The following is a 26,092-nucleotide window of genomic DNA, read 5'->3' as shown; positions in this document are numbered from 1 at the left end:
GTTATTAGGCTACCTTTTAGCTGAATGTCTTCTGAAACAATATTGCATAGACAAGAATAAAAAGAGCATACAAAAGACAAAATGGATGGTCAAATTATTTCAACGGATAATCTTCACTGCAGAGGAAGCCCAATCCACAGGCAGACACTGATGAGATGGGCAGCAGCAGACAGAGCAGAACGGTACCATCCCACCTGTCAAGTGGTTAATTGCCAAATACCACAGACATGACATCCACTCCATTCTCAATAGACACAGCCATAAGCGGTACTACCTAATTAAATAGAAAACGTATATCATAACGATAAGCAGATTAAGCACATTCTACAACGCGATATTGATATTCCACACAACATAGGCCATGTCCACTGACGTCAAAACCTCTGTGCAATTTAGGGCCAATATTTAGGCTATACACTTGATGTATGAGACTAAAGACCACACAGTGCATTCCAACTAGGCCACGTTTAAAAGGCAGGCTTATTAATGTGTTAACCTCGCTCTTGCGGAAATCAGCTGAGAAGACGAGATCTAGAAGACAGAAGATGGGCTCGGCAGCTAAGGGAACACCATTACTCGCGCGCCACACAGCCCCATACCGCCATGTGAAGACAACTCAACACGACAGAGGGGCACTCGCTCGTCTCGCAAAGGAAAAGTTTGTATTTTTAGATCATCCATTATAGAGAGGGTGGAGGGAAGCAGCAAGCGGGCGGGTATTAACTAGATCACTGCGGTGGAAAAATGTATCACTCTATTGTTACTAAATTAATCAGTGACATGTTAGATATCAGCAATGGCCTTGGCATGCAGACCTACATGTACGCCTTTGGGATCTCTTCCTTCGCTAGTTGTGCGTGGCAGAAGGCTTCAGCTGCAAGCATACAGCGTAGAGCTAACTGACTAGCCTACACCGTTGCCTATATTACCCACAGGTCGACAATGACTAATCAAAGTAACTTATTGTGCCCTATTGTGCCCTATTAGTAATTATGAACCATGGCCTTGGTTGCAACATTGTTCTGGTTTCCAAGGCTAAAATGATTTGTTTGACAAAGTTCTAGACAAGATGAGCAATTCCAATGCTGATCCAACTGAATTCAGCGAGTCAATTAGACTGGGTTGATTGGGCAGTGAGTCTGTAAATGTCAATATTGCCCTCACTAGGATGGAGCCGATACACAGGGTGGGCAGCGAAGAACACTCAGGAGCATTCCAGAACCACTTAAGTCTAAAATTCAACATTCCAGAACAACCCAGTGAATTCTGTCAATGCACTGGCTGATGCGCAGGGGTAACCAAAACACATTTCTAAAACACCACCATCACCAAAATTGGAACAGGGGAGGGACATTTCTCTTCTTTTATTGATACACTGCCACTTCATGCATTTACAATACAGGGGAGAATTGCAGGTGAGACAATACATTCCCCTGTTTACAGATGCAGACCGAGGTAGTTCAATTTGCGGCCATTTTGGAGATTCAATTCCAGCCTCCGCCATAAAAAAATAAGAGAGAGCGCTTATCATCACCATAATTTAACAGCCAGTATAGTGCTGACTCTGAAGGGAACTGGGATCATGATGTTGCAATGCTGAGATGATTGTTTCACTATGCCCCAGTGTCATATTAACATTAAAACTATTATATTATAGTGAATACAGCCGTTTGTGTTAGATAGTTATACAAATTGTAATAAAAATTACACAAGCCTCTATGGGGAAGATAACTAGTCAGTTGCACAACTGAATGCATGCAAATGAAAACTAGTTATTGCCTTTCCTTTTCCAGTTCCATAATTGCATTTTCAATTACATCAACATCCAAATCAGTTTCTAAATCGAATGATCATTTAGGGCCATCTGCATCTCCATCATCGCACTATTTCCATATTTGCCTACTTCTCCGCACAGCCCCATAATGTACACAGTTATCGCCTCTCAATGTTTAGTCATTTATTTCCTGCAGATATTAGGTTAATGTTCTGAGATTTTAATTAGGCTAGTAGGCTACATTGATTCCCTTCTAGGTGAAAAACGAGTGTGCATTTCGTAGGTTAGTCCATGGATGAAAACACACTGCTATTTATTTTATGAATAATCCAACCGACCAATACAATGACTAATGCCCATCGGCACAATATGTAAAAAATAATAATAATAATCTAGAATCTTACCATGTCCACTCCCTCTGCATACTTAGCTATGCCCCCACAGAATTCAACCCACTAAAAACCAGTCAGTAATATCACTAGAGAAAACAAAGCAACATCGAACAAAGCAAACCGCTAATAGCACTACCATACAAACCTGTCAAATTTAGCCTACAAAGGGTTTAAAGGGGGTGCGAGCAATGAGAAGCAAAGGGGGAAAGAGCGAATGAAAGAACAGAGGGGGCTGAGGAAGAAGAGGACTGCCTCTTACTACCTCATGAATATTGCATCAATCTTCTCAAAATGCATCTCCTGCTTAAATTGAGCAAATTCTACATTTTACCAGTTGATGCTTGCTGGTGCATTAAAATGAATAATGAAAAGGATACACCTTGTGTAGGTCCATCAGTAATGGTTTCCAATTCAGAGCCAATTCTCTCTGCGTCCTACCCACCGTGTAAACGCCTTCCTCTCTCCAAATGAGGATTCCATCTTGACACGATAAAACAACCAGGCAGGCGCTTACATTTCCCTTTCGCCTGACACCGGCAGGGAATGTAGCACTACACTGGATGGATAAGGTTTTCTGCGTGTGTGTGTGTGACACTGTATGGTGGATACCCCCTAAGCAGATAGCTAGACCAGAAAAACCCTGCAGTCAGCTGCAGAGCGTCAAATGCCCTTCCCTTGACACCACAAAGAAACAGTAGGCAGCCACTTAGTGGCGTTAGCCTAACACTTGGCCCAACTAACCCGGCGCTACACAGCACAATACAACCAGGGATTAACCAATGACGAAGTCAACACAGACTAAGACAACCACCGACAGACCAACCCCATAGCAACCAGAGAAAGACAGCATCACACAGCCACAATGACATGTCTGCTTTGTTTGAGCAAAACCGGTCACTCGGCTAACCAGCAGAATCCTAAGGACCAGCCCACTCTTCTCCTCCACCATCTTAGTACACCACACACACCAGCAGCACTGATATTTTGGGCATTTGGCCATGAGCAGGTTCTCCTTCACCTCATTTTTCCAATCCTTTACTTGTTTTCCTTTCCTCCTCAAGCACAATGCAGTTTTTTTTTCCTTTTCACACAGCCCTGGCAGTGATGATAAAGTGAGAGTAGAGAGGATGCATGCAATGAATGCACATCCCCCACACCCTCCGTCCTCTTCCTCCCTCTCCCACCAACCAACCATCAAAACAAAAGGCTTAGTGGCTATGCCTCACTATTCACACTAGCTGCTCCCTGCCTGCCCCTAATCCCCATTAACAGACAGAATAAAAAAACATTTCTCTCCATTTTTTGTCCATCATTGAAAGGAAGAGGGGTCTTTAAAAACACAGAAAGGAAAACCTTACCCCATTTCGGTAGCAGTGACATTCTCCATCCCATCTCCCTCAACTGTGTCAGACGTTGAAAGCTCATCAAGCCAGCACCCGGTCACATGATCACTCGGGTACAGCCAATCACCTGGCAGCAAGACCAGGGACAGCCTTGTTTTGCTGTTTCCGTGGTTGGTTCTGCAGTGACCGATGCTGGCTGGCTGGCTTCCAGCTCTGTGGCACAGCTGCTTCTCCTGGCCGACTCAATTAGGGCTCTTTTTGTGAAGGGTGCTGGTGGGAGCCCCAGGCACAGGACAGCAGACCAGGGAGGGAGTGGGGTGACGGGGTGTGATGAGGGGGGTTGGAATGGCAGGTCAGAGAGCCCTGAAGGTCACACCACCGACCGGGGCGGAGGTTAGGAGGGGAGCAGGGGGAACCAATGCACAATGACAGCAGCACAAAACCAACCCCCAGAGAATCAATAATGACAAACACAAATATGGGGCAAACACACACAGGGCCAAAATCAAACAATGACTTAACAACCTGCACAATTGGGTTAACCCTCTGTAAGCTAATAGGAGATGGACTATTATTTTATACATTATCCTGTTAACTTAAAGACAGACAGGATTGTTTATGTTCATTAGATCCTTTCTATTTAAACAAATTAGCCTAGCGTTCTCCAGATTTGTTTTATTGCCTAATGTCCCCTCCCACCAAAAAAAAAGTTACATCAAAAAAGGAGGAATGTATAGAATAGCCAAAGACACTCAGTAAAATGAAAATAACTTGACACTTTGTTAAACCCAAACCTTTAATTTTGGGCAACCGATCACAACTGTTACTAAGCAGGCTCGGGTCTGACCAGCCTCAGACACGCTCACATTCCAAATGCAAGGAAGCTAATTAGGCAAGTGGCAAAAACAGATATCAAAAAATGGTTTACATGGTTAAATAATTGATCAGTACACCAGGGGTACATGGAACTAATTCCTGAAATGAAAAGCCTGTTGGGGTATTTTTCTAATCTGAAATTATTCTTTGGCTCCATTGTTGACTAGCTGGGTCAGCTAGCTCGACTGGCCAAAATTGAAATCAATGCTAATGTTAACTAGTTATATTAGCGAGGTTTCTCCAAATGTGTGATTGGAAGCCAAGATTATTTATTTATACACACAGTTCAAGTCAGGTTACATACACCTAAGCCAAATACATTTAAACTAAATTTCACAATTCCCAACATTTAATCCTAGTAATAATTCCCTGTCTAAGGTCAGTAAGGATCAGCACTTATTTTAAGAATGTGAAATGTCAGAATAATAGTTGAGAGAATTATTTATTTCAGCTTTTATTTTCTTTCATCACATTCCCAGTGGGTCAGAAGTTTACATGCACTCAATTAGTATTTGGTAACATTGCCTTTAAAATTGTTAACTTGGGTCAATCGTTTTGGGTAGCCTTCCACAAGCTTTTTTGGCCCATTCCTCCTGACAGAGCTGGTGCAACAGTCAGGTTTGTAGGCCTTGATCACACACACTTTCCCAGGTATGCCCAGCAAATGTTCTATAGGATTGAGGTCAGGGATTTGTGATAGCCACTCCAATGCCTTGACTTTGTTGTCCTTAAGCCATTTTGCCACAACTTTGGAAGTATGCGTGGGATGACTGTCCATTTGAAAGACCCATTTGCGACCAAGCTTTAACTTCCTGACTGATGTCTTGGGATGTTGCTTCAATATCTCCACATAATGTCCCCCCCCTCATGATGCCATCTATTTTGTGATGTGCACCAGTCCCTCCTGCAGCAAAGCACCCCCACAACATGATGCTGCCACCCCCGTGCTTCACAGTTGGGATAGTGTTCTTCGGCTTGTAAGCCTCCCCTTTTCCCTCCAAACATAACGATGGTTGGTGGATGGAGCGAGACATGATGTCCCAGATATCCCAGATATGCTCAATTGGATTCAGGTCTGGGGAATGGGTGGGCCAGTCCATAGCATCAATGCCTTCCTCTTGCAGGAACTGCTGACACACTCCAGCCACATGAGGTCTAGCATTGTCTTGCATTAGAAGGAACCCAGGGCCAACCGCACCAGCATAGTCTAACAAGGGGTCTGAGGATCTCATCTCGGTACCTAATAGCAGTCAAGCTACCTCTGGCGAGCACATGGAGGGCTGTGCGGCCCCCCAAAGAAATGCCACCCCACACCATGACTGACCCACCGCCAAACCAGTCATGCTGGAGGATGTTGCAGGCAGCAGAACGTTCTCCACTGCATCTCCAGACTGTCACGTGCTCAGTGTGAACCTGCTTTCATCTGTGAAGAGCACAGGGCGCCAATCTTGGTGTTCTCTGGCAAATGAAAAACATCCTGCACGGTGTTGGGCTGTAAGCACAACCCCCACCTGTGGACATCGGGCCCTCATACCACCCTCATGGAGACGGTTTCTGACTGTTTGAGCAGACACATGCACATTTGTGGCCTGCTGGAGGTCATTTTGCAGGGTTCTGGCAGTGCTCCTCCTGCTCCTCCTTGCACAAAGGCAGAGGTAGCGGTCCTGCTGCTGGGTTGTTGCCTCCTCCACGTCTCCTGATGTACTGGCCTGTCTCCTGGTAGCGACTCCATGCTCTGGACACTACGCTGACAGACACAGCAAACCTTCTTGCGACAGCTCGCATTGATGTGCCATCCTGGATGAGCTGCACTACCTGAGCCACTTGTGCAGGTTGTAGACTCAGTCTCATGCTACCACTAGAGTGAAAGCACTGCCAGCATTCAAAAGTGACCAAAACATCAGCCAGGAAGCATAGAAACTGAAAAGTGGTCTGTGGTCCCCACCTGCAGAACAACTCCTTTATTGGGGGTGTTTTGCTAATTGCCTATAATTTCCACCTGTCTATTCCATTTGCACAACAGCATGTGAAATTTATTGTCAATCAGTTTTGCTTCCTAAGTGGACAGTTTGATTTCACAGAAGTGTGATTGACTTGGAGTTACATTGTGTTTTTTAAGTGTTCCCTTTATTTTTTTGAGCAGTGTATATATGAATTTAACTAATCTACTGTCGACATCAGGATACAATTTGAGAGCACTAGAGCTTTGTTCACACTGCCGTTTTGAGTGACCAAATCGAATGTGCATTCAGACTGCTGACATGGCTACGCTATTTGTCATAGTAATCATGGGTCTTCTGTGCACAGTGGTGTAGGCCACGGTTATTAAACCAGGGTAAATATTTTTATTTAAGAATAAAAATGTACTCCTAATATTATGCACCTTACATTCATAGGAACCAATTACTCTCACTGGAATATCTTAGAAACCATAAGCACCTGCAAACAGGCTTCTTGCGCTGTGGCAAGTTCACTTTACTTGGACATTAATTTGTGCCAACACATTGCTAACCTTTGTTTAATCAGCTGCTCTTAGCAAACATGTGTTTGGAGTAGTGTTGCGCGGTACACTGAAACTTCAACACTTTTTCGATACTGTTTGATACTAGAATTTGTTTCACTTTCTGTACTTCTGTCAAACGTGTCTCACGTCGTCTACTGATTGAGCGAGGATCAAATCTGTCTGTCAGCGCAGCCAATGTCCTTATAGCGCGAGAGCACCGTGCCTGCGCCACTTACTCAGTGCTAGCCTGTCCTAAAACCACTGAACACACTGAAGTCTGGGTGGCATCACCACTTACGCTGCACGTTAGTTAACACACTTGAATAACATTTGAAACTTAATTACTGTTCCCAAAACAATGTCCAGTACAGGCTAGAAAACTTTACAACGCAAGAAGCTTCCAGCTTTGTAGGCTAACTTTCCTTACTAGCTTACAGTTGAAGCCAACATAAATTCACTACCCCTCTTGTTTGTGATAATATGCAAACCATAACATAAAATATTTCTGATTACAAAGCTGAAGGTCACCGAAAACATTATTCATTCACTTCATCTCCCCCCGCCTCGCATCTCTCCCAGTCAAGATCATCTTTGCTCAAGCCTCAAACTGACTATGAATAACGTCATGGGTCTTAGATCATTTTTAGTAGTTATATCATTTTTACCCAAGTCAAATTGATTGTACAATTGATTCATTAATGCATACATTCAAAAATATACAATGTAATATTGAACCCAAAAGATCTGTCTGGTTCAAGTGCCATTCTGTACCACGTGCATGGTTCAAGTGCCATTCACGCTTCCTTGCACTCAAATGTTGTCTAGTAAGCTAAGATGACTGACAATGCTCACGATGGAAGTCTCCCAGCTGCTTTGAATGTTTGAAATCATAGTGTAAGAACACTTTCATTAAAGCCTCAAAGTATAAGATGATCCAACTTTAAAAATGACTCCCTTTTGGCTATCCACAGCAGTCAACTAGCTAGATAGGTAGCTGCTTAACTTGCTAGCACATTCACTAATGTGTTTGTAACTTAAGCTAGTTTGCTACCACTTGCATGTGTCAAACTGCCAGAGAAGCTAGCAAGCAATGCCAAATAAGTCTAAAAACAACTTGAGGGCAAATAAATCAGATTTGACAGTTAAAACCAGTCAATGCCAGGAATTAGATTTGTATCCGATTTAAATGTTTAAATGTGGCTTGAAATATCAGATGACATGTGCTTTTTGGATGTTCAGACTGTAGCAAAAAGATCAGATTCTAATTGGATATGCAGTTTTTTTGTTGATTTGAGTCACTTCAAAATGCCAATGTGAACAAGACTGTTAGTAGCTTTGACTGCACGCTGTCAGTGCCTTCAGAGCCATCCAGTGGCTAGCCACACTAAAAGTGTAATTATCCTGTGAAGCAATTGTTGACAGTCCACCACAACATAGCCGAGAGTCACCTGATTAGCAAGGGATAGTCTGTTTAATTGTATTGTGTATTAAAAACAGTTTGAGATTGTGGGGGTCTTCACTAGTTAGAATGGGGAATGGGGCTCCCCGGGAAAATGTCTGAGGTTGCAACAGTAACCAAGGGGGCGGAGCTTAGGGAAGGGTCAATTATAGATAAAACCATTTTCATTAAGGGTCCATTCTACTCTAGGGAGTCCTCTGTAAGCACTGAAACGGATTCAGTCATTGTCTTCCGACAGGTGGCGTCACTCCCATGCGACGCTCATCCTTCAACCGACATAGTGCTGGCGGAATCGTCACAATCTGAACAAGATTCCGTAGGCCTTTATCAAAAATACCAGAATTCATACCATAACACTTGTTTCTAAATGTGAACAAATAACAACTGAGTAAATATACATTTTCAATAAATAATTCACATAGTCCCATACCCAAAGATGTAGGGTGAGTGAGAGTGAATGTCTTCACTGACTGTTAGGAAGGTAGTCGCTAGCCTGGAATTCAAAGCCCATTTCCCTATGAGATCTAACTTACATAACAATAGTAGCCCGATGCTCCACTTAATAGATCCCCATCATGTGAGTGGAGGAGCACAGAGAGAACACTGGACGTCCCAGCCTTCACAGCACGAACTGGTTTCTGGAGTCCGTTTTTCAGGAGGAGCAGAAAATAGTACTAGTAGTCTACTACACCAAAGTACATGAGCTATTTTAGTGTGGTATATTAAATGCTTCCTTCCTGAAAGTCAGCTGAGATTCTTCCCCGTCTCCTCCATCTTAGATTCACAGTACCATTCTAGAAGAGATTTCTTAACAACCTCAATTAAAAACAGCCAGGAAATGAAAACATCAGAATGAGCTTCTTGTTAGTGTTAAATCATAGCTACTCCTCAATGCGCACTCTGCTGTTCTTTCTACCTCCCTCTCACTCCTCTATCAATCTGAATAGATGCCCTGTATCGCCAGAAAGAGAAAAGAGAGATGGGAAAAGGAAAGTGTTTCTGAATGCAGGTTTTTTCATGCAAATGAATGTTTGTGAAAGGGCCAGGGAAAGCCAGACGTTGGCAGGCAGAGAACCCTTGTTGGCTGGGCTGGTCCCCCCCACCCCTCGCTCACTGGTGGTGTTGTTGGTGGTGTTGTTGCCTTTACTAAAAATGTTCACACATCCATTCTCCCAAGTGTGTGGGAAAAATGTTTCATTGACAATGTTCAAGCTAAAGATATCTCAGAGACAAAACCCTGAAAGTCCTCCCACCCAGTCAACTCAATTGTGGGGGTACGTACCAGAGTGCATAAGTCATTTCTATAAATTAGTCTATTCGTCAAGATACAAGCCCATGGCTTAACAATGCTAACACTTTCATTTCTCATCACTGGTGGGGGTTTCAAACACGTCATGATAATAGAAAGTAGTCATCTATAAAAATGGAAAAATGCAATAAACATTATCTCCTGAATAGCTTGTGTCTGTGTTCACCAAAATAAGCCAAACAGAAAGTGGTGTGGCTGTTGAGGTGACCACCAAGGTTACCCGATGCACAGAGAAGTGCAACTCATTGGGCCCTCCAAACATTCTACATTTGTTCTTTTCCCACTACCAACACACCTGATTCAACTAGTCAATATGAATCAGGTGTGCCTGTGGTCGAATTGAACAAATATGTGGAAAAGGCCAGCTGGGAGTTTTCAAAGAACTCTGTTGGGAAACAGACAACACAAGAAGTGCTTGATGTCGAACAGCGAGTGAGGCAATGGAGCAGAAGAACAACACTTAAAATATATTGACCCTAGAAGTGCAATGCCCTCAATTTACAACAAGGTGTTTACAACCACAATGGTCAGCTGCCAAATTTGAGCAATCAAATACATTTACATTTACTTCCTCCATCATTCCTTCCTTTGTTTACATAATCTATTAAATTTCCCTACTACGCCACTGTAGCATGGTTTCCGTTAGAAAAATGTGGCACTGGACATTTGACCGGCAGCAATTTTATATACCGGACATTTAAAGAAATTTACCAGACCCATAGGCTTTGGTTGTGGAACCAGATTAGGGCGTACACCCACTGTTTTCAGAATGACAGAAATCACATTTAGTTTATGTTCTTAAGAGAACATGCAACGGCAGGAGTCATTCTTACCGAATTCAGAGTAATTTGAAGATGTTAGAATACATATATGCGGGGCGTCAATAAGGCTAAGGGAAGCTAAGCTTTCCCGAAAGTAAATTAAATTGCCAAAATGATAGCTTACTCCTGTCTATAAAGAAATACAAATCATTCAAAATAGGTTACTACACTAGAAAGCATGCTTTGGCCACAGAGGATAATTAATAAAAAATAAATATGTTTGCGGTGGATTGTTTTTAATTGCGTAACTGAGTCGGAAGGGCCCGTGGCAAATACTAAATAGATGATCGTTGAGTTGCGACTGTCAGCTAAATTTATAGAGACCCAGCCAGGAATATCACAATATTGAAAAATACAAATCTTGGAAAAACAGTTCGGAAAACAAATGGATATTGCTGTAAAGAGAAGACAGACTCCAATTTGTCTTTAAGTTAACAACATTTTCAACTTAATTCAGCGAAGCGTACCAGCAGAGAAAAATCTGCCATATCCCCACTGAGTGTGCATATTCACCATCTGTATCATTGGGTCAATGTCACATTTGTTTTTGGACAATAATTTCCTCCTCCAGGTTAGATGGACGTCATCTTGTATTTGTCTCCCCCCCTTTTCGTAGGTCTAATATACAGATCTGGCGTGGTTTTTATTAATCTATTTGTCAGCGTAAGCAGAAAAGATTCTGCAAATGTCTCCAGTCACATGAAGTGTAGTAGAATTGCACGAAGTGCAAAAAAAAAAAATACTCTGCAAAGAGAAGTAGTGCAGGCTGATATAGCCTACTCTAAGCCACTACGCACTGAAGTATTTTTTGGGAACAGTGATTGAGTTATATTATTGGTGTAAATTACAACTATCCAATCATAACATTCTGATTGGTAGGCCATCGTAAATAAGTCTGCAAATGCAAGGATACATGCTTTATTATATTTATTAATGCTTTATTATAACGGTGCATTTTTATGGTGAAAATTACCTTCCCCAAACTTGAAACCCAAGCGCCACCTTTGTTAGAATAACTGCCCATATTTACTTACCTCAAGCAACAATATTGTGATCAAGGGCATGCAACTATACACAGTTGAAGTCCGAAGGTTATATACACTTAGGTTGTAGTCATTAAAACTCATTTTTCAAACAATCCACAAATTTCTTGTTAACAAACTATAGTTTTGGCAAGTCAGTTAGGACATCTATTTTGTGCATGACAAGTCATTTTTACAACAATTGTTTACAGACAGATTATTTCACTATCACAATTCCAGTTTGTCAAAAGTTGACATACATTAAGTTGACTGTGCCTTGGCTTTAGAAGCTTCTGATAGGCTAATTGACATCATTTGAGTCCATTGGACATCATTTGAGTCCATTGGAAGTGTACGTGTGGATGTATTTCAAGGCCTACCTTCAAACGCAGTGCCTCTGCTTGACATCATGGGAAAATCAAAAGAAATCAGCCAAGACCTCGGAAAAATAATCATATACCTCCAGAAGTCTGGTTCATCCTTGGGGGCAATTTCCAAACACCTGAAGGTACCACGTTCATCTGTTCAAACAATAGTACGCAATTATAAACACCATGGGACCACGCAGCCATCATTCCTGCTCAGAAAGGAGACACCTTCATCTCTAGGAGAAAGAACACACATTGGTGTGAAAAGTACAAATCAATCCCAGAACAACAGCAAAGGACCTTGTCAAGATGCTGGAGGAAACCGGTACAAAAGTATCTATATCCACAGTAAAACAAGTCCTATATCGACATAACCTGGAAGGCTGCTCAGCAAGGAAGAAGCCACTGCTCCAACACTGACATAAAAAAGCCAGACTACAGTTTGTAACTGCACATGGGGGGGACAATTTTACCATTTTGGGAGAAATGTCCTCTGGTATGATGGGAGAAAAAAAAAATAGAACAGTTTGGCCATAATGACCATAGTTATGTTTGGGAGGAAAAAGTAGAGGCTTGCAAGCCGAAGAACACCATCCCAACCGTGAAGCACGGGGGTGGCATCATGTTGTTAGGGGTGCTTTGCTGCAGGAGGGACTCATGCACTTCACAAAATAGATGGCATCATGAGGGGGAACATTCTGTGGATATATTGAAGCAACATCTCAAGACATCAGTCAGGATGTTAAAACTTGGTCAAAAATGGGTCTTCCAAATGGACAATGACCCAAAGCATTGTTACAAAGTTGTGGCAAAATGGCTTAAGGACAACAAAGTCAAGGTATTGGAGTGGCCATCACAAAGCCCTGAACTCAATCCTATATAACATGTGTGGGCAGAACTGAAAATCGTGTGCAAGCAAGGAGGCCTACAAACCTACACCAGCTCTGTCAGGAGGAATGGGCCAAAATTCACCCAACTTATTGCGGGAAGCTTGTGTAAGGATACCCAAAATGTTAGACCGAAGTTAAACAAACTAAAGGCAATGCTACCAAATACTAATTGAGTGTATGTAAACTTCTGACCCACTGGGAATGTGATGAAAGAAATAAAAGCTTAAATAAATCACTCTATTATTCTGACATTTAACATTCTTAAAATAAAGTGATCATAACTGACCTAAGACAGGGAATTTTTACTAGGATTAAATGTCAGGAATTGTGAAAAACAGTAAATATAATTGGCTAAGGTGTATGTAAACGTCCAACATAACTGAATATTTATTCGGCAGAAAATAGCTTAATTTTCATCAGAAATACAACGCTATTTGGCTAGCAGCCACACAAGTAAATTAAAATCTGCATTTACAAAACACATTAAGATTTTTCTTAATGCCTTTCAATACAAATTTTTACGTGGAAAAAACAACCTCTGGAATTGCGCACCGATTTTGGTTCCATAATGCAATTAGTGGGAAAACACCATTGTGAGCCATTTCATGTGAGAGTAAAATATCAGTCAGAAATGTATAAAGAGGGGAGATCTAAATATGCAACAAGCATTGGTTGCTAATATGACTAGAATTGTGCCTTTGGCTACCAGACAATGAAGGAAAGTTGATTTGAAAACCAACAATACATGAGAGAAAAAGGCTTCTGGTTTCAATGGCATGTGGAAGTCTTTATAAAATACTTGCCTGCAGGTTTGGTTAGATTTTGGCTAGGTTACTTTGAAGCAAGTTAAGACATGCTTCAATATGCAATAAAACGTGCAGGTTTCAAACAACTAAGCATATGTTTTTAAAATTCATACTGCCTCCGGCTCATTACAAAGTGGTGTATGACGCCTTAGTTGCCTATGCACTTGAATGGCGAATGGGAAGCGCGCTACTGGTGGGGATGTCAAATGTTCAGTCTGCTGCATAGATCCTATGGACACTTTAGTCTAGAGCACCTGGTGAAATTGCGCTTAGGAACATCTTTTACATCTCTAAATGGTTCAAATAATGAACAAATTGTGAGTTTGCTCCATTTACTATCATCTTAAATTAAGATGAATTATTTTTGCTATATCTAATTAACATATGTTACACAACTTGGGGTAGCAGGTAGCCTAGTGGTTGGAGCGTTGGGCCAGTAACCAAAGGTTGCTGGATCGAATCCCCGAGCTGAGAAGGTAAAAATATGCCATTCTGCCCCTGAAAAAGGCAGTTAACCCACTGTTCCCTTGTAAGCAATCATTGTAAATAAGAATTTGTTCTTAACTGACTTGCCTAGTTAAATAAAACAAAAAAATGCACAAGTTGACGTTTTCCAACCGCATCGAATTTCGGTGTATAGCCAACACGACGCCAAGATCAATATCTTGGTTTTGTTCTGTTGATCTTATGATGATAGTAACAGGACGTAGAATGCAGCAATCATTTTCTTTCTCAAATGGCACAGATAATTTGAGGCGGTCCATTTCAGATGCCTCCCAAAAATCAACATCCCCCATTCAAAAGGCCTTCAAAACGTTCACCGACCATGTACTGGTTATTCCAAGTTTCTGTGTGGCCTTTGAATAGTTTAAACTAGCCTACACCAAACATTTACCCCTTTTCTATTTATTTCAGTGTGAAGTCTATGAAAGTGATTAAGAAAAAAATGTTGCGTTCCACTTACTGCGTTGGCAACCCAAGGGTTCGATACTGTGACCAAAACAGTCACATTTGCGACCATTTGACTCGCATTTGGCAGTGGGATTTTCTAATAATGCCATTTTTAATCTATAAAAAGATGGATTAGCAAAACTTTTCTTTATGTTGATTATCACATGCGCACAAAGCCAATAGATCAGGGGTACTCATGTACTTTTCTGAAGGTACAGTCACAAAAATGTCCTAGTTGGCAAAGGTCCAGATGGATATAGTCATTTATTGGCTTAGTAACAAACCCCCACCTCACAACTCATGCAACCCCAAACGGTTCACACACTTTGTGTTGGCAGAGAAAATTTAAAGTTCATTTCCTGTAATTCCACAAATGTTTGGATTTGTGGATTAATATGATTACCGGGGGTTGAAGCCCGACCAAGTTCCCCCTGCATAAAAAGTTTTGCATTTCATTTTTTGTTGTCAGGACCCGCGGTTCATATTGACCCCATTCAGGGTCCGGATCTGGTCCGCGGTCTGCCAGTTGAGTAGGGGGGGGGGGGAACAGATAATCTGTCAGGCAGAGAAAGCGTGGAGCTCTCAAACAGCTGGATGTTGTGTGGAGCAGCTTACCGGAGACCAAATCACCGGTAGGAATAGGAAAGATGTTCCAAATTATGACGTCTACCAGTAAATGCTAAGGCAAGAATAGGTATGCAAACCAGGTATCTAAAAAGTTCCAAGTCTTGGTTGAATATTTAGAATGCGCAATTCAGTTATGGTTCTAGAAAAGTCATTCAAGTCATGGTAGCCGATTTATAAGTTCTACTGCTCTAATATAAAATATTCATTTCTGATCTGCTTGAGAGATGTGGGTGCTTTAGTTTGTTTCTCACAGTTGAGATTTTGTTGCGGTAAGACCCATGTGAGGTTATATTATGAGCAAAACAATATTGAAATGTTGTCTTCAACTTGGTTTTCAATACAAAGCGTTGCATAACAAAGGACGCCCGTTGGTCGCTTTCTTTAATGTTACAATAACATCTTAAAAATGACGAGACTGACTTGCTACCACAGACAGGACTTCATGAGTGTGTTTGTGTATGGAGCATGCTGTCTATTTAGTCAGGCAACGCACACATTGACATTTTCGAATGTAAAAATGTGAATGCCATTGGGTAGGCCTATTAAAAAGAGCATTATTGTTAAAGTGTTGATGCAGATTTTTTTTGCATACATTTTGGGGGAGTTCTCTTCTCTATAGGCTATTACAACCATACGATATAAGACATTGGTCCTTAAATTACAATTGAGTGCTTGAAAAACTATTTGAAAGTCCTTGAATTTGACTCAACGATGTCTGTATTAACCCTGTATAGGCTACTTGTTCATCCTGCAAATGAAAGAAAAACTCCTGTTATTGAAGTTATGCACGCATCATTTGCTTTCCTGTCAGGCCAGTATTTTTTTTTTCTCCCCTCCATTCAGGCCAGTAGCTTTCAGTTGGCACTGGCCCGGTGTGCCACTGGTGAATTTACCTGAACGTCAAGCCCTGTGGGCTTGTATGTCTACCATTTTGTGTAGCCATTAGCGATGTTAATGATAGGCTGTCTTCAAGTAGACGGAAAGGAAATTAAAAAGGTAACGACAAAGTAGCTTATGCCTACCTTGCAGAATAATGATTATTTGCATCAATTCAGTGGCCAATTGTTTAGAAAAATCCATCACATGTGTACTACAGAAACACTGCTCGCCAAACTGGCTGGCTGGTGTGCATCTGAATAAAACAGTGTATTTTCTTTGCTGTTACAGTAAATCTATCCAAATTAGGTTGGGGCAGTATACCAAGGATTTAGAAGTAGTCACAGGATAGTTTTTCCATTACCATTGAAACTGCAGTATTTCTGAAATTTTGTAGCTATTTAAGTAAATACCTGCAGTCAACTTGTGCAATGTGTTAGGGAGATAAAGCAGATTGCATTCTTCATTTCAACTGTCACATTATGTTACATTATGTTGAGCCTGTTACATTATGTTGAGCCAGTCGCGTGTTTGTAAATAGCACAACGAGAGAAAGCAGGTCCAGCTGTGTATTGACTGGGGCCTCGGTTTATATTGAAAGTCAGTGTTTTTTTGCTTCAATAGAGTGACCAGCAACATGCAACTATAGTTATCCTTCACAGAAAATACATTTGAGTATCACATTTGGCCAAAAATAGCTTCAGTTATATCAGATAACAGAAGCTCAACGCTATTTGGCTAGCAGCCAGAGTAAATTAACTAATGCATGGCCATCATATTTCTAATGTTTAGGCCCATCATAGAAAGAACGTAGCCAGCTACATTTGCCAATGTTTTGCTTAAAGTTTCTAGTATTTTACTGGAGAAAAATAGGCTGGCTCCACTGAGAAAAGTACATTGAAAAGTAGCTACACAACAGTCAGAGCGCTGTCTGCTGATAGAACACCCATTCGTGAGTTTAGAAGCGCAACTGAAGCACAAAATCTATGTTAACCCGGTTTAACACTGCTATCTAAGTAAGTGGCTAACTGAGTAAGGTGACAGGGCATCATATTGTGTTCAATTTCTAACATGTTTGTGAAGTCAAAGCCCTTTGGCTGAGTTATTTGTACAGCTGCCACTGACCTGATTTCCTTGTGGGGTTTTTTTTGTGGGGGGTTCGCCTCTGGCTCATATGATCCTCCCCCATCTTCTCTGAGAAAAGCAGGCAGGCCCGTTGCCCTAGTGACTTCAGACTCCACACAGACACGGCGTGTAGACATGCTGCTGGAGAGCCAGTAATGCTCTTCCTTCAGACAAGCATGTCAAAGCTTCATTTGCACAATGCCTCTCGTTCATATCCGCTTTTGAAATGTCCAAACTCAACAAAAATGACGACATTCGGTAGCTCCTACCTACACTGAACAAAAATATAAACTCAACATGCACCAACTTTAAAGATGCAGTTGATAAGGAAATAAGTGAACTTAAATATAGCCCTAATCTATTGATTTCACAACCTACGTAAAAAAAAATAAAAAAACATACGTTGGTGGATATTGTCTGGAACTGGTACACGCCGTCGTAAATGATTCATCCAGAGCATCCCATGAATGGCACGACAATAGGCCTCAGGATTGTCACGGTATCTCTGTGCATTAAAATTGCCATCGATAAAATGCAATTGTGCTCATTATCTGAGGCTTATGCCAGAGCATACCATAACTCCACCACGGGGTACTCTGTTCCCAACATTGACATCAGTAAACCGCTTGCCCACACATTACAAGTGGTCTGCGGTTGTGAGGCCGGTTGGACATACTGCCAAATTCTCTAAATTACGTTGGAGGTGGCTCATGGTAGAGAAATTAACATTGCATTTTTTGACAACAACTCTGGTAGACATTCCTGCAGTGAGCATACCAATTGCACGCTCCCTCAAAACTTTTGACATCTGTGGCATTGCACATTTTAGAGTTGCCTGTAAAATGATCAAGCCGTTTAATCAGTTTCTTGATCTTGGCAAAGGATCAAAACTAACAGGGTTGCAAACACATTTCTGCTCAAAATTTGAGCAAAATAAGCTTTTTGTGCATATGGAACATTTCTAGAATATTTTATTTCAACTCATGAAACATGGGACTAACACTTTACATGTTGTTTATATTTTAATTCAGTGTATACATGTATAACTTTATGAGCTGGATTGCCTGTCTCTGCAATTCATTTATTTTCACCATGGAAATTTGCTCTGACTTATGCTAATTTCTGGGGTGGGGCCTTGTGTACTAAACCAGTCATACAGTAAATCCTGGGGTGCAAGGAGGACTGTATGACAATGTGAAAAATCGGAATACTGCCCAACCCTAATCACTGTAAGAACACAATGGCATGCCAATTTAAAAGAATGCTAGTCATTATTAGCCTGGTTTAGTATGAAATGCAGGCACATTATGGGACACAGGCCAGGTTAACATCAATTATTATTTTGAAGTATATACAAAAATTGGTGCGACCATGTGTGCTGGTGCCACCAACTGAAACGTGTCAAAAGTTAAGTGTAGAACCTTAGACACACTTGAATCAAAATGCAACACTTCAAATGTAGCTAGCGGTCTTCTACAAATTGTCCTCTAACCAGTGACATACACATTATTCCTAGATTCCGTGTGGTTTTTGAGCGTGTTCATTTTTGAAACAGGACGTGCAACCGTTTTTGTGACCAGTGTATGAAAATGCACCATTCCAAAATGTATTTCATTTTTCTGCAGGTTGTCCTCTAACTAGTGATGTAAAAAAAATCTCTCTAATTTCCATGTGGTTTTCAAATAGTGGTAATTTCATAACGGTTATCTGTGCGGTTTTCCTTCTGCTGCACAAACATGTACAAATATCCATAGGTAGTGTTTACCCAGCTTTAAATTCAATATTGATGCAATTCACATGTGACAAACACTTGCACAATATGGCCGAGCCGCAGCCTGAATGGCAAACACTCCCAGCTGATCACCTAAACCGGTTTCCCTGCCTACTGGATACAAAGTAGAAAGCCAGACAAGGTTTGTGGAACGTAAAGTAAGCGTGGCAAATTGCAACATAACATTGTAACATTGTAACATTCGAACAAAGGCTGACTTTGTAACAGACTCGTGACACTCAATTGGAAACGTTCAAATAATGTACCGCACTGAACGCTGCACGGTTATTTAAACAATCAATTTAATGCGCTTCAAAGTGTGGGCAGCTTGCCAAAACAAAAGTGCAGTCTTCTTTGCTGCGTTCCTGACAACTAGCAGTAGCCTGAGCTAAATGTAGGCTACTGTACATCAGAAGCTAGCACGCAAACTAAACTGAGAACTTTTATGCCAGCTCCTTTTCATAGCCATGCTCAAAATAGTTTAAACGAGTTCGAGTCCTACTTGAAAAGGCGTACCGGAGGTACTTGTTGCGTTGCCAGATTAATGTGCAGTTTTGTTCCAGTCAAAACAACAGGCTGCCTCCTAGCTAATGAGTAATGTTAGCAGCTTGTTCGCCAACTAATGAACTAAAATAGCGAGCTAACATTTAGCTTAGGTAAATGGTCTTACCTGTATCAACATTCGCTCCTCTCTGCACCAATACGTTTATAGAGACGCGCTCCAGGGTGAAAAGTCCCCTATCGAAACCGCGGAACTAACTTTAAACGAGGGTCCATTATAAACGTTGCTACACACTCTTCAGAGTCTTAAGTAAACTTTTTCTTTTGTGTCTTCCTCCGCTTCTTTTTTTCGTCGTACGCTTGCTTCGTTATGCCATGTTGTCTGTACTGTCAGCATGCGCGCATGCTTGATGATGACGCGCAAAGGGTACCCGCCCTCGGGCCGTGAGAAAGAAAACAACATCTGAGATTGACTTTGTTTACATATAAAGTGTTTACATTTTTCTTGTCGATCTGATATCTGTGTGGTCAGAAAAAAAAGGGAAGCCTAGGCCTACCAGTCTACTTGATTTAAATATGGCACTCGGCCCACTGACCCACTTTCAGCGAAAGTCATTGAAAGCATGTAGGCCTGCCTAACACATTTTACTGGCAAGTGACAACAATGACCTTTTATTCAATTGTGTATTCTGCATGTCAAGGACGTCTTTGTTGTTATAGTATGAATACAGTAGGCCAATTCATATTAAGCTATAACAACTACACACAGAAGTACTTGACATACATTAGTCCATCTTTGACACATACTACACATCTACACCCTTATCTGAAAAAGAAAAGCTGAATCCTCTGATCATACAGTATATTGAAATGGAATCATGAATGGATGAGAAGGATAACTTATTGACAATAAGCCCAGTGAATAGAACAACTTAATGACAATGAAGAAATAGCCTACTCTTACATATTTCTTGACATTGTGCAAAACTGCAATCAACAACTTTTGCTTACGAACTCTTTATTACGCAGGCATTGGCAAAGACCAACCACCAGAGGTCAGGATAAATCAAGGTTGCACTTGCCCTAAAAAAAAAGAATGTGTAAGTTTAGGCCTATGGCAAGGCTACAAAAAAAACTCAAAATAAAGTTGCAATATTATCTCACTGCAATTTACTGTAGCCTACAGTGGTGGCTTGGCATTTTAAATTATATATAAAGCAAGACAAGCCGGAGGGGATGGCTGCTGTTTTACGGGCTCCTAACCAATTGTGATATTTTTTGTGTTTTTCACATTGTTTGTAACTTATTTTGTACATAATGTTGATGTTACTGTCTCTTATGAACGAAAATAGCTTCTGGATATCAGAACAGCGATTACTCACCTCAAAGAAGAAGTCTTCCGCGAAGGATATAATGTTTGCATGAAGAAAATAAGTAAATACAGGGGGCCAAGATCAGGGTGCTTGTGAGATTTTGTCAGCGACTGGGTAACCTGCCTCTACCATCCGTTCTATTGGCCAATGTGCAATCACTGGAGAATAAACTGAATGAGTTCCGTTTGAGACTATCCTGCCAATCGGACATTAAAAACTGTAATATCTTATGTTTCACCAAGTTGTGTCTGAACGACGCCGCGGATCATATACAGTTGGCTGGGTTTTCTGTGCATCAGCAGGACAGAACAGCTATGTCCGGTAAGATGAAAGGTCATTGTCCTGCTGGAAGGGGAACCTTCGTCCCAGTCTCAAATCTTTGGAAGAATGACAGGTTTCCCTCAAGTACAGTGGCTTGCGAAAGTATTCACCCCTCTTGGAATTCTTCCTATTTTGTTGCCTTACAACCTGGAATTAAAATAGATTTTGGGGGGGATGGTATGGTATCATTTGATTTACACAACATGCCTACCACTTTGAAGATGCAAAATATGTTTTATTGTGAAACAAATAAAAAAAACAAGTCAATACTTTGTAGAGCCAACTTTTGCAGCAATTACAGCTTAAAATCTCTTGGAGTATGTCTCTATAAGCTTGGCAAATCTAGCCACTGGGATATTTGCCCATTCTTCAATGCAAAACTGCTCCAGCTCCTTCACGTTGGAAGGGTTCCGCTGGTGTACAGCAGTCTTTAAGTCATACCACAGATTCTCAATTGGATTGAGGTCTGGGCTTTGACTAGGCCATTCCAAGACATTTAAATGTTTCCCCTTAAACCACTCAAGTGTTGCTTTAGCAGTATGCTTAGGGTCATTGTCCTGCTGGAAGGTGAACCGCCGTCCCAGTCTCAAATCTCGGGAAGACTGAAACAGGTTTCCCTCAATAATTTCCCTGTATTTAGCGCCATCCTTCAATTCTGACCAGTTTCCCAGTCACTGTCGAGGAAAAATATCCCCACAGCATGATGCTGCCACCATCATGCTTCACTGTGGGGATGGTATTCTCGGGGTGATGAGAGGTGTTGGGTTTGCACCAGACATAGTGTTTTCCTTGATGGCCAAAAAGCTCAATTTTAGTATCATCAGACCAGAGTACCTTCTTTCATATGTTTGAAAAGTCTCCCAAGTGACTTTTGGCGAACACCAAACGTGTTTGATTATTTTTTTCTTTAAGCATTGGCTTTTTGTCTGGCCTCTCTTCTCTCCCAGCTCTGTGGAGTGTACGGCTTAAAGTGGTCCTATGGATAGATACTCCAATCTCCACTGTGGAGCTTTGCAGCTCCTTCAGGGTTATCTTTGGTCTCTTTGTTGCCTCTGATTAATACCCTCATTGCCTGGTCAGTGAGCTTTGGTGGGTGGCCCTCTCGGCAGGTTTGTTGTGGTGCCATATTCTTTCCATTTATTAATAATGGATTTAATGGTGCTCCGTGGGATGTTAAAAGTTTCAGATATGTTTTTATAACCCAACCCTGATCTGTACTTCTCCACAACTTTGTCCCTGACCTGTTTGGAGAGCTCCTTGGTTTTCATGGTGCCACTTGCTTGGTGGTGCCCCTTGCTTGGTGGTGCCCCTTGCTTAGTGGTGCCCCTTGCTTAGTGGTGTTGCAGACTCTTGGGCCTTTCAGAACATGTGTGTTTATATACTGAGATCATGTGACAGATCATGTGACACTTAGATTGAACACAGGTGGACTTTATTTAACTAATTAGGTGACTTCTGAAGGTAATTGGCTTCAAGGAGGCTTCAAGTTGTGTTTTTAATTTCCCTTAACCAATTTGGACTATTTTGTGTATGTCCATTACATAAATTCCAAATACAAATCTATTTAAATTACAGGTTGTAATGCAACAAAATAGGAAAAATGCCAAGGGGGATGAATACTTTTGCAAGGCACTGTATGTCTATTTGTGGATAACAGCTGGTGCGCAATGTCTCATACTAAGTTAGTCTCAAGGTATTGCTCGCCTGAGGTAGAGTACCTCATGATAAACTGTAGACCATTCCAATACTTTTCATCTATATTTTTTGTTGTCGTCTATTTACCACCACAGACCGACGCTAGCACTAAGACCTCACTCAACGAGTTGTATAAGGCCTTAAGCAAACAAGAAAATGCTCATCCCTAAGCGGCTCTCCTAGTGGCCCGGAGACTTTAATGCAGGCAACCTAAATCCCCTTTACCTAATGTCTACCACTGTGTCACATGTGAAACCAGAGGGGAAAACTCTAGCCCACCTTTACTCCACATACAGAGATGCGTACAAAGCTCTCCCTCACCCTCCATTAGGAAAATCTGACCATAATTCTATCCTCCTGATTCCTGCTTACAAGCAAAAACCAGTGACTCGCTCAATACGGAAGTGGTCAGATGACACGAATGCTATGCTACAGAACTGTTTTGCTTGCACAGACTGGAATATACATTTACATTACATTTAAGTCATTTAGCAGACGCTCTTATCCAGAGCGACTTACAAATTGGTGCATTCACCTTATGACATCCAGTGGAACAGTCACTTTACAATAGTGCATCTAAATCTTAAAAGGGGGGGGGGGGTGAGAAGGATTACTTATCCTATCCTAGGTATTCCTTAAAGAGGTGGGGTTTCAGGTGTCTCCGGAAGGTGGTGATTGACTCCGCTGTCCTGGCGTCGTGAGGGAGTTTGTTCCACCATTGGGGGCCAGACCAGCGAACAGTTTTGACTGGGCTGAGCGGGAACTGTACTTCCTCAGTGGTAGGGAGGCGAGCAGGCCAGAGGTGGATGAACGCAGTGCCCTTGTTTGGGTGTAGGGCCTGATCAGAGCCTGGAGGTACTGAGGTGCCGTTCCCCTCACAGCTCCGTAGGCAAGCACCATGGTCTTGTAGCGGATGCGAGCTTCAACTGGAAGCCAGTGGAGAGAGCGGAGGAGCGGGGTGACGTGAGAGAACTTGGGAAGGTTGAACACCAGACGGGCTGCGGCGTTCTGGATGAGTTGTAGGGGTTTAATGGCACAGGCAGGGAGCCCAGCCAACAGCGAGTTGCAGTAGTCCAGACGGGAGATGACAAGTGCCTGGATTAGGACCTGCGCCGCTTCCTGTGTGAGGCAGGGTCGTACTCTGCGGATGTTGTAGAGCATGAACCTACAGGAACGGGCCACCGCCTTGATGTTAGTTGAGAACGACAGGGTGTTGTCCAGGATCACGCCAAGGTTCTTAGCGCTCTGGGAGGAGGACACAGTGGAGTTGTCAACCGTGATGGCGAGATCATGGAACAGGCAGTCCTTCCCCGTTCCATGATCTGAATGTTCTGCCATTCATCCAATGGCATTGAGGAGTATACCATCTCAGTCACCGGCTTCATCAATAAGTGCATCGACAACGTTGTCACCACAGTGAACATATATATATATATCCCAACCAGAAGCCACGGATTACAGGCAACATCCGCAATTGAAGGCTGCAGCTTTCAAGGAGCGGGACACTAATCTGGACACTTATAAAAAAATCCCGCTATGCCCTCAGACGAACCATCAAACAGGCAAAGCGTCAATACAGGACTAAGATTGAATCCAACTACACTGGCTGTGATGGTTGTCGGATTGCGGACTACAAAGGGAAACCAGGACAACAACCTCCCTCAACGTGAGTGAGACAAAAGAGATGATCATGGACTACAGGAAAAGGAGGGCCGAACACGCCCCCATTCACATCAACGGGGCTGTAGTGGTGCGGGTTGAGAGTTTCAAGTTCCTTGGTGTCCACATCACCAACAAACTGTCGTGGTCCAAACACACCAAGAAAGTTGTGAAGAGGGCATAACAACACCTTTTCCCCTTCAGGAGAAAGAAGATTTGCCATGGGTCCCCAGATCCTCAAAGTTCCTGCCATCCAGGACCTATATACGAGGCGGTGTCAGAGAAAGGCCCTGCACATTGACTCTGTATGGGTAACCCCTGAAAATAACCTCATTATTGTTATTTTATTGTGTTGCTTCATTTATTTATTTTACTTTAGTTTCTTTCGTATTTATTTTCTTAACTCTATGTTCTTACAGCTGCATTGTTGGTTAAAGGCTTGTAAAATAAGCATTTCACGGTAAGGTCTAAACCTGTTGTATTTGGCGCATGTGACAAATAACATTTGATTTGATATACAGAGACAGGGAGACCAGTTTGCAAATCTCCAACAGGTGGCATGATTGTATCATCTATGAATATATATTGTCGGTATGGCTTCAATTGGTGGAAAGTCCAGAAGGGCGGAGTCATTTTGTGTCGGGAAGCTTTTGTCGTGAGAGATGGGCACCGCTCCTTAGCAACGGGCTGTCTGCATTGCTGAAGAGTGGCGAGATTTTGCCTCATTTTTCTAAGCCGACGGGACAGGTGCAGGCTAAGCCTCTGTATTCACTTTTAGTAGCATTGCCAGATATAAGACAAATACAAATTAAAGACTTGGAGATCAAAAAGCGGATCACACTGAAAGGAATTCCTATTTTTCTTGCATATCTATGAATATTGGAGCTGGAGGGCAGTGAAGAGCGCATAACTCGTGTTTATTGAACACAATAAAAGGAAGGAACCTTGCGGTCCGGGAGTTATCCAGTTTTTCATGAAAATGAAATAACTATAAACTACGGTTTATAAAGAAGTACCCAAAGCTCAACATTTAATGGAGGCTGATTTGTTGAAAGAATAAACTGCAAGCCAAGGTTTCGCAATTATTTTGGATAGAGCACAAAGGTGTGTAGCCTATTGGGAACCTTATAAAACTACATTGTATTTTTATTCTAAGCATTTTTACAGTATTGTGACAAGTATATTGCCCTAAAGACTGCTTTAATCCTTATTTTGAAAGGTTCGTTTCAATGAAATGTATTCTGATAATTATATAATTGTAATGGTTCTGTCTTTTTTTGCAGATCATAGACAATACAAGGACTGGCTAAGGAGTGTTTTATTGAAGAAAACCACATGATGAATTTTACTTTTATTTAGTACCAGCATTAGTCCATTATTTTATCATTGAATTGACAGAAGTCCGCTAAGTCAGTTGCTTTATCCCCCCCCTCCCGTAAAAAGAAAGACATGAGTTGCTTCTGTGCTCCCCAGCAGGAGTTTTATTGTGAAGTTTTACTGTTGGATGAGACCAAATTGACGTTAACCACTCAACAACAAGGAATAAAGGTAAGAGAAGATCCCTTTCCACGCGCTCCTCTGTCTGTCAGGTTATGCGGTTGACAGGTAGCCATCCTTTAATAAGCGGTCT

At 41.8% G+C, this 26,092-nt stretch overlaps 2 protein-coding genes across 9 annotated transcripts in view; one reads left to right on the top strand and one right to left on the bottom strand.

Annotated features, from left to right (window-relative positions):
• LOC118387880 (adenomatous polyposis coli protein-like) overlaps positions 1–19,812 on the bottom strand; it is a 52,677-nt gene extending 32,865 nt beyond the window's left edge. The window contains exon 1 of one of the 5 annotated variants that reach the window (XM_035776691.2): positions 19,584–19,812. In XM_035776691.2, coding sequence (XP_035632584.1) covers positions 19,584–19,595 — 12 coding nt within the window. In that variant the 5' untranslated portion in view covers positions 19,596–19,812. Of the gene's footprint in view, positions 1–2,178; positions 2,199–2,608; positions 2,627–3,524; positions 3,668–19,583 lie in introns of those variants that run through there. The other 4 variants (XM_035776689.2, XM_035776686.2, XM_035776687.2 and 1 more) reach the window with 4 other exon arrangements.
• Positions 19,813–25,155: 5,343 nt separating this feature from the next.
• The window catches only part of LOC118387877 (band 4.1-like protein 4), a 92,129-nt gene continuing 91,192 nt past the window's right edge, over positions 25,156–26,092 (top strand). For all 4 annotated transcript variants that reach the window (XM_035776683.1, XM_035776684.1, XM_035776682.1 and 1 more), the window contains exons 1-2: positions 25,156–25,566; positions 25,746–26,010. In XM_035776683.1, coding sequence (XP_035632576.1) covers positions 25,912–26,010 — 99 coding nt within the window. In that variant the 5' untranslated portion in view covers positions 25,156–25,566; positions 25,746–25,911. The remainder of the gene's footprint in view (positions 25,567–25,745; positions 26,011–26,092) is intronic.

This window comes from Oncorhynchus keta, chromosome 9 (assembly GCF_023373465.1).
Source record: "Oncorhynchus keta strain PuntledgeMale-10-30-2019 chromosome 9, Oket_V2, whole genome shotgun sequence".
Taxonomy (NCBI): Eukaryota; Metazoa; Chordata; class Actinopteri; order Salmoniformes; family Salmonidae; genus Oncorhynchus; species Oncorhynchus keta.
This window is presented reverse-complemented; position numbering and strand designations above follow the sequence as displayed.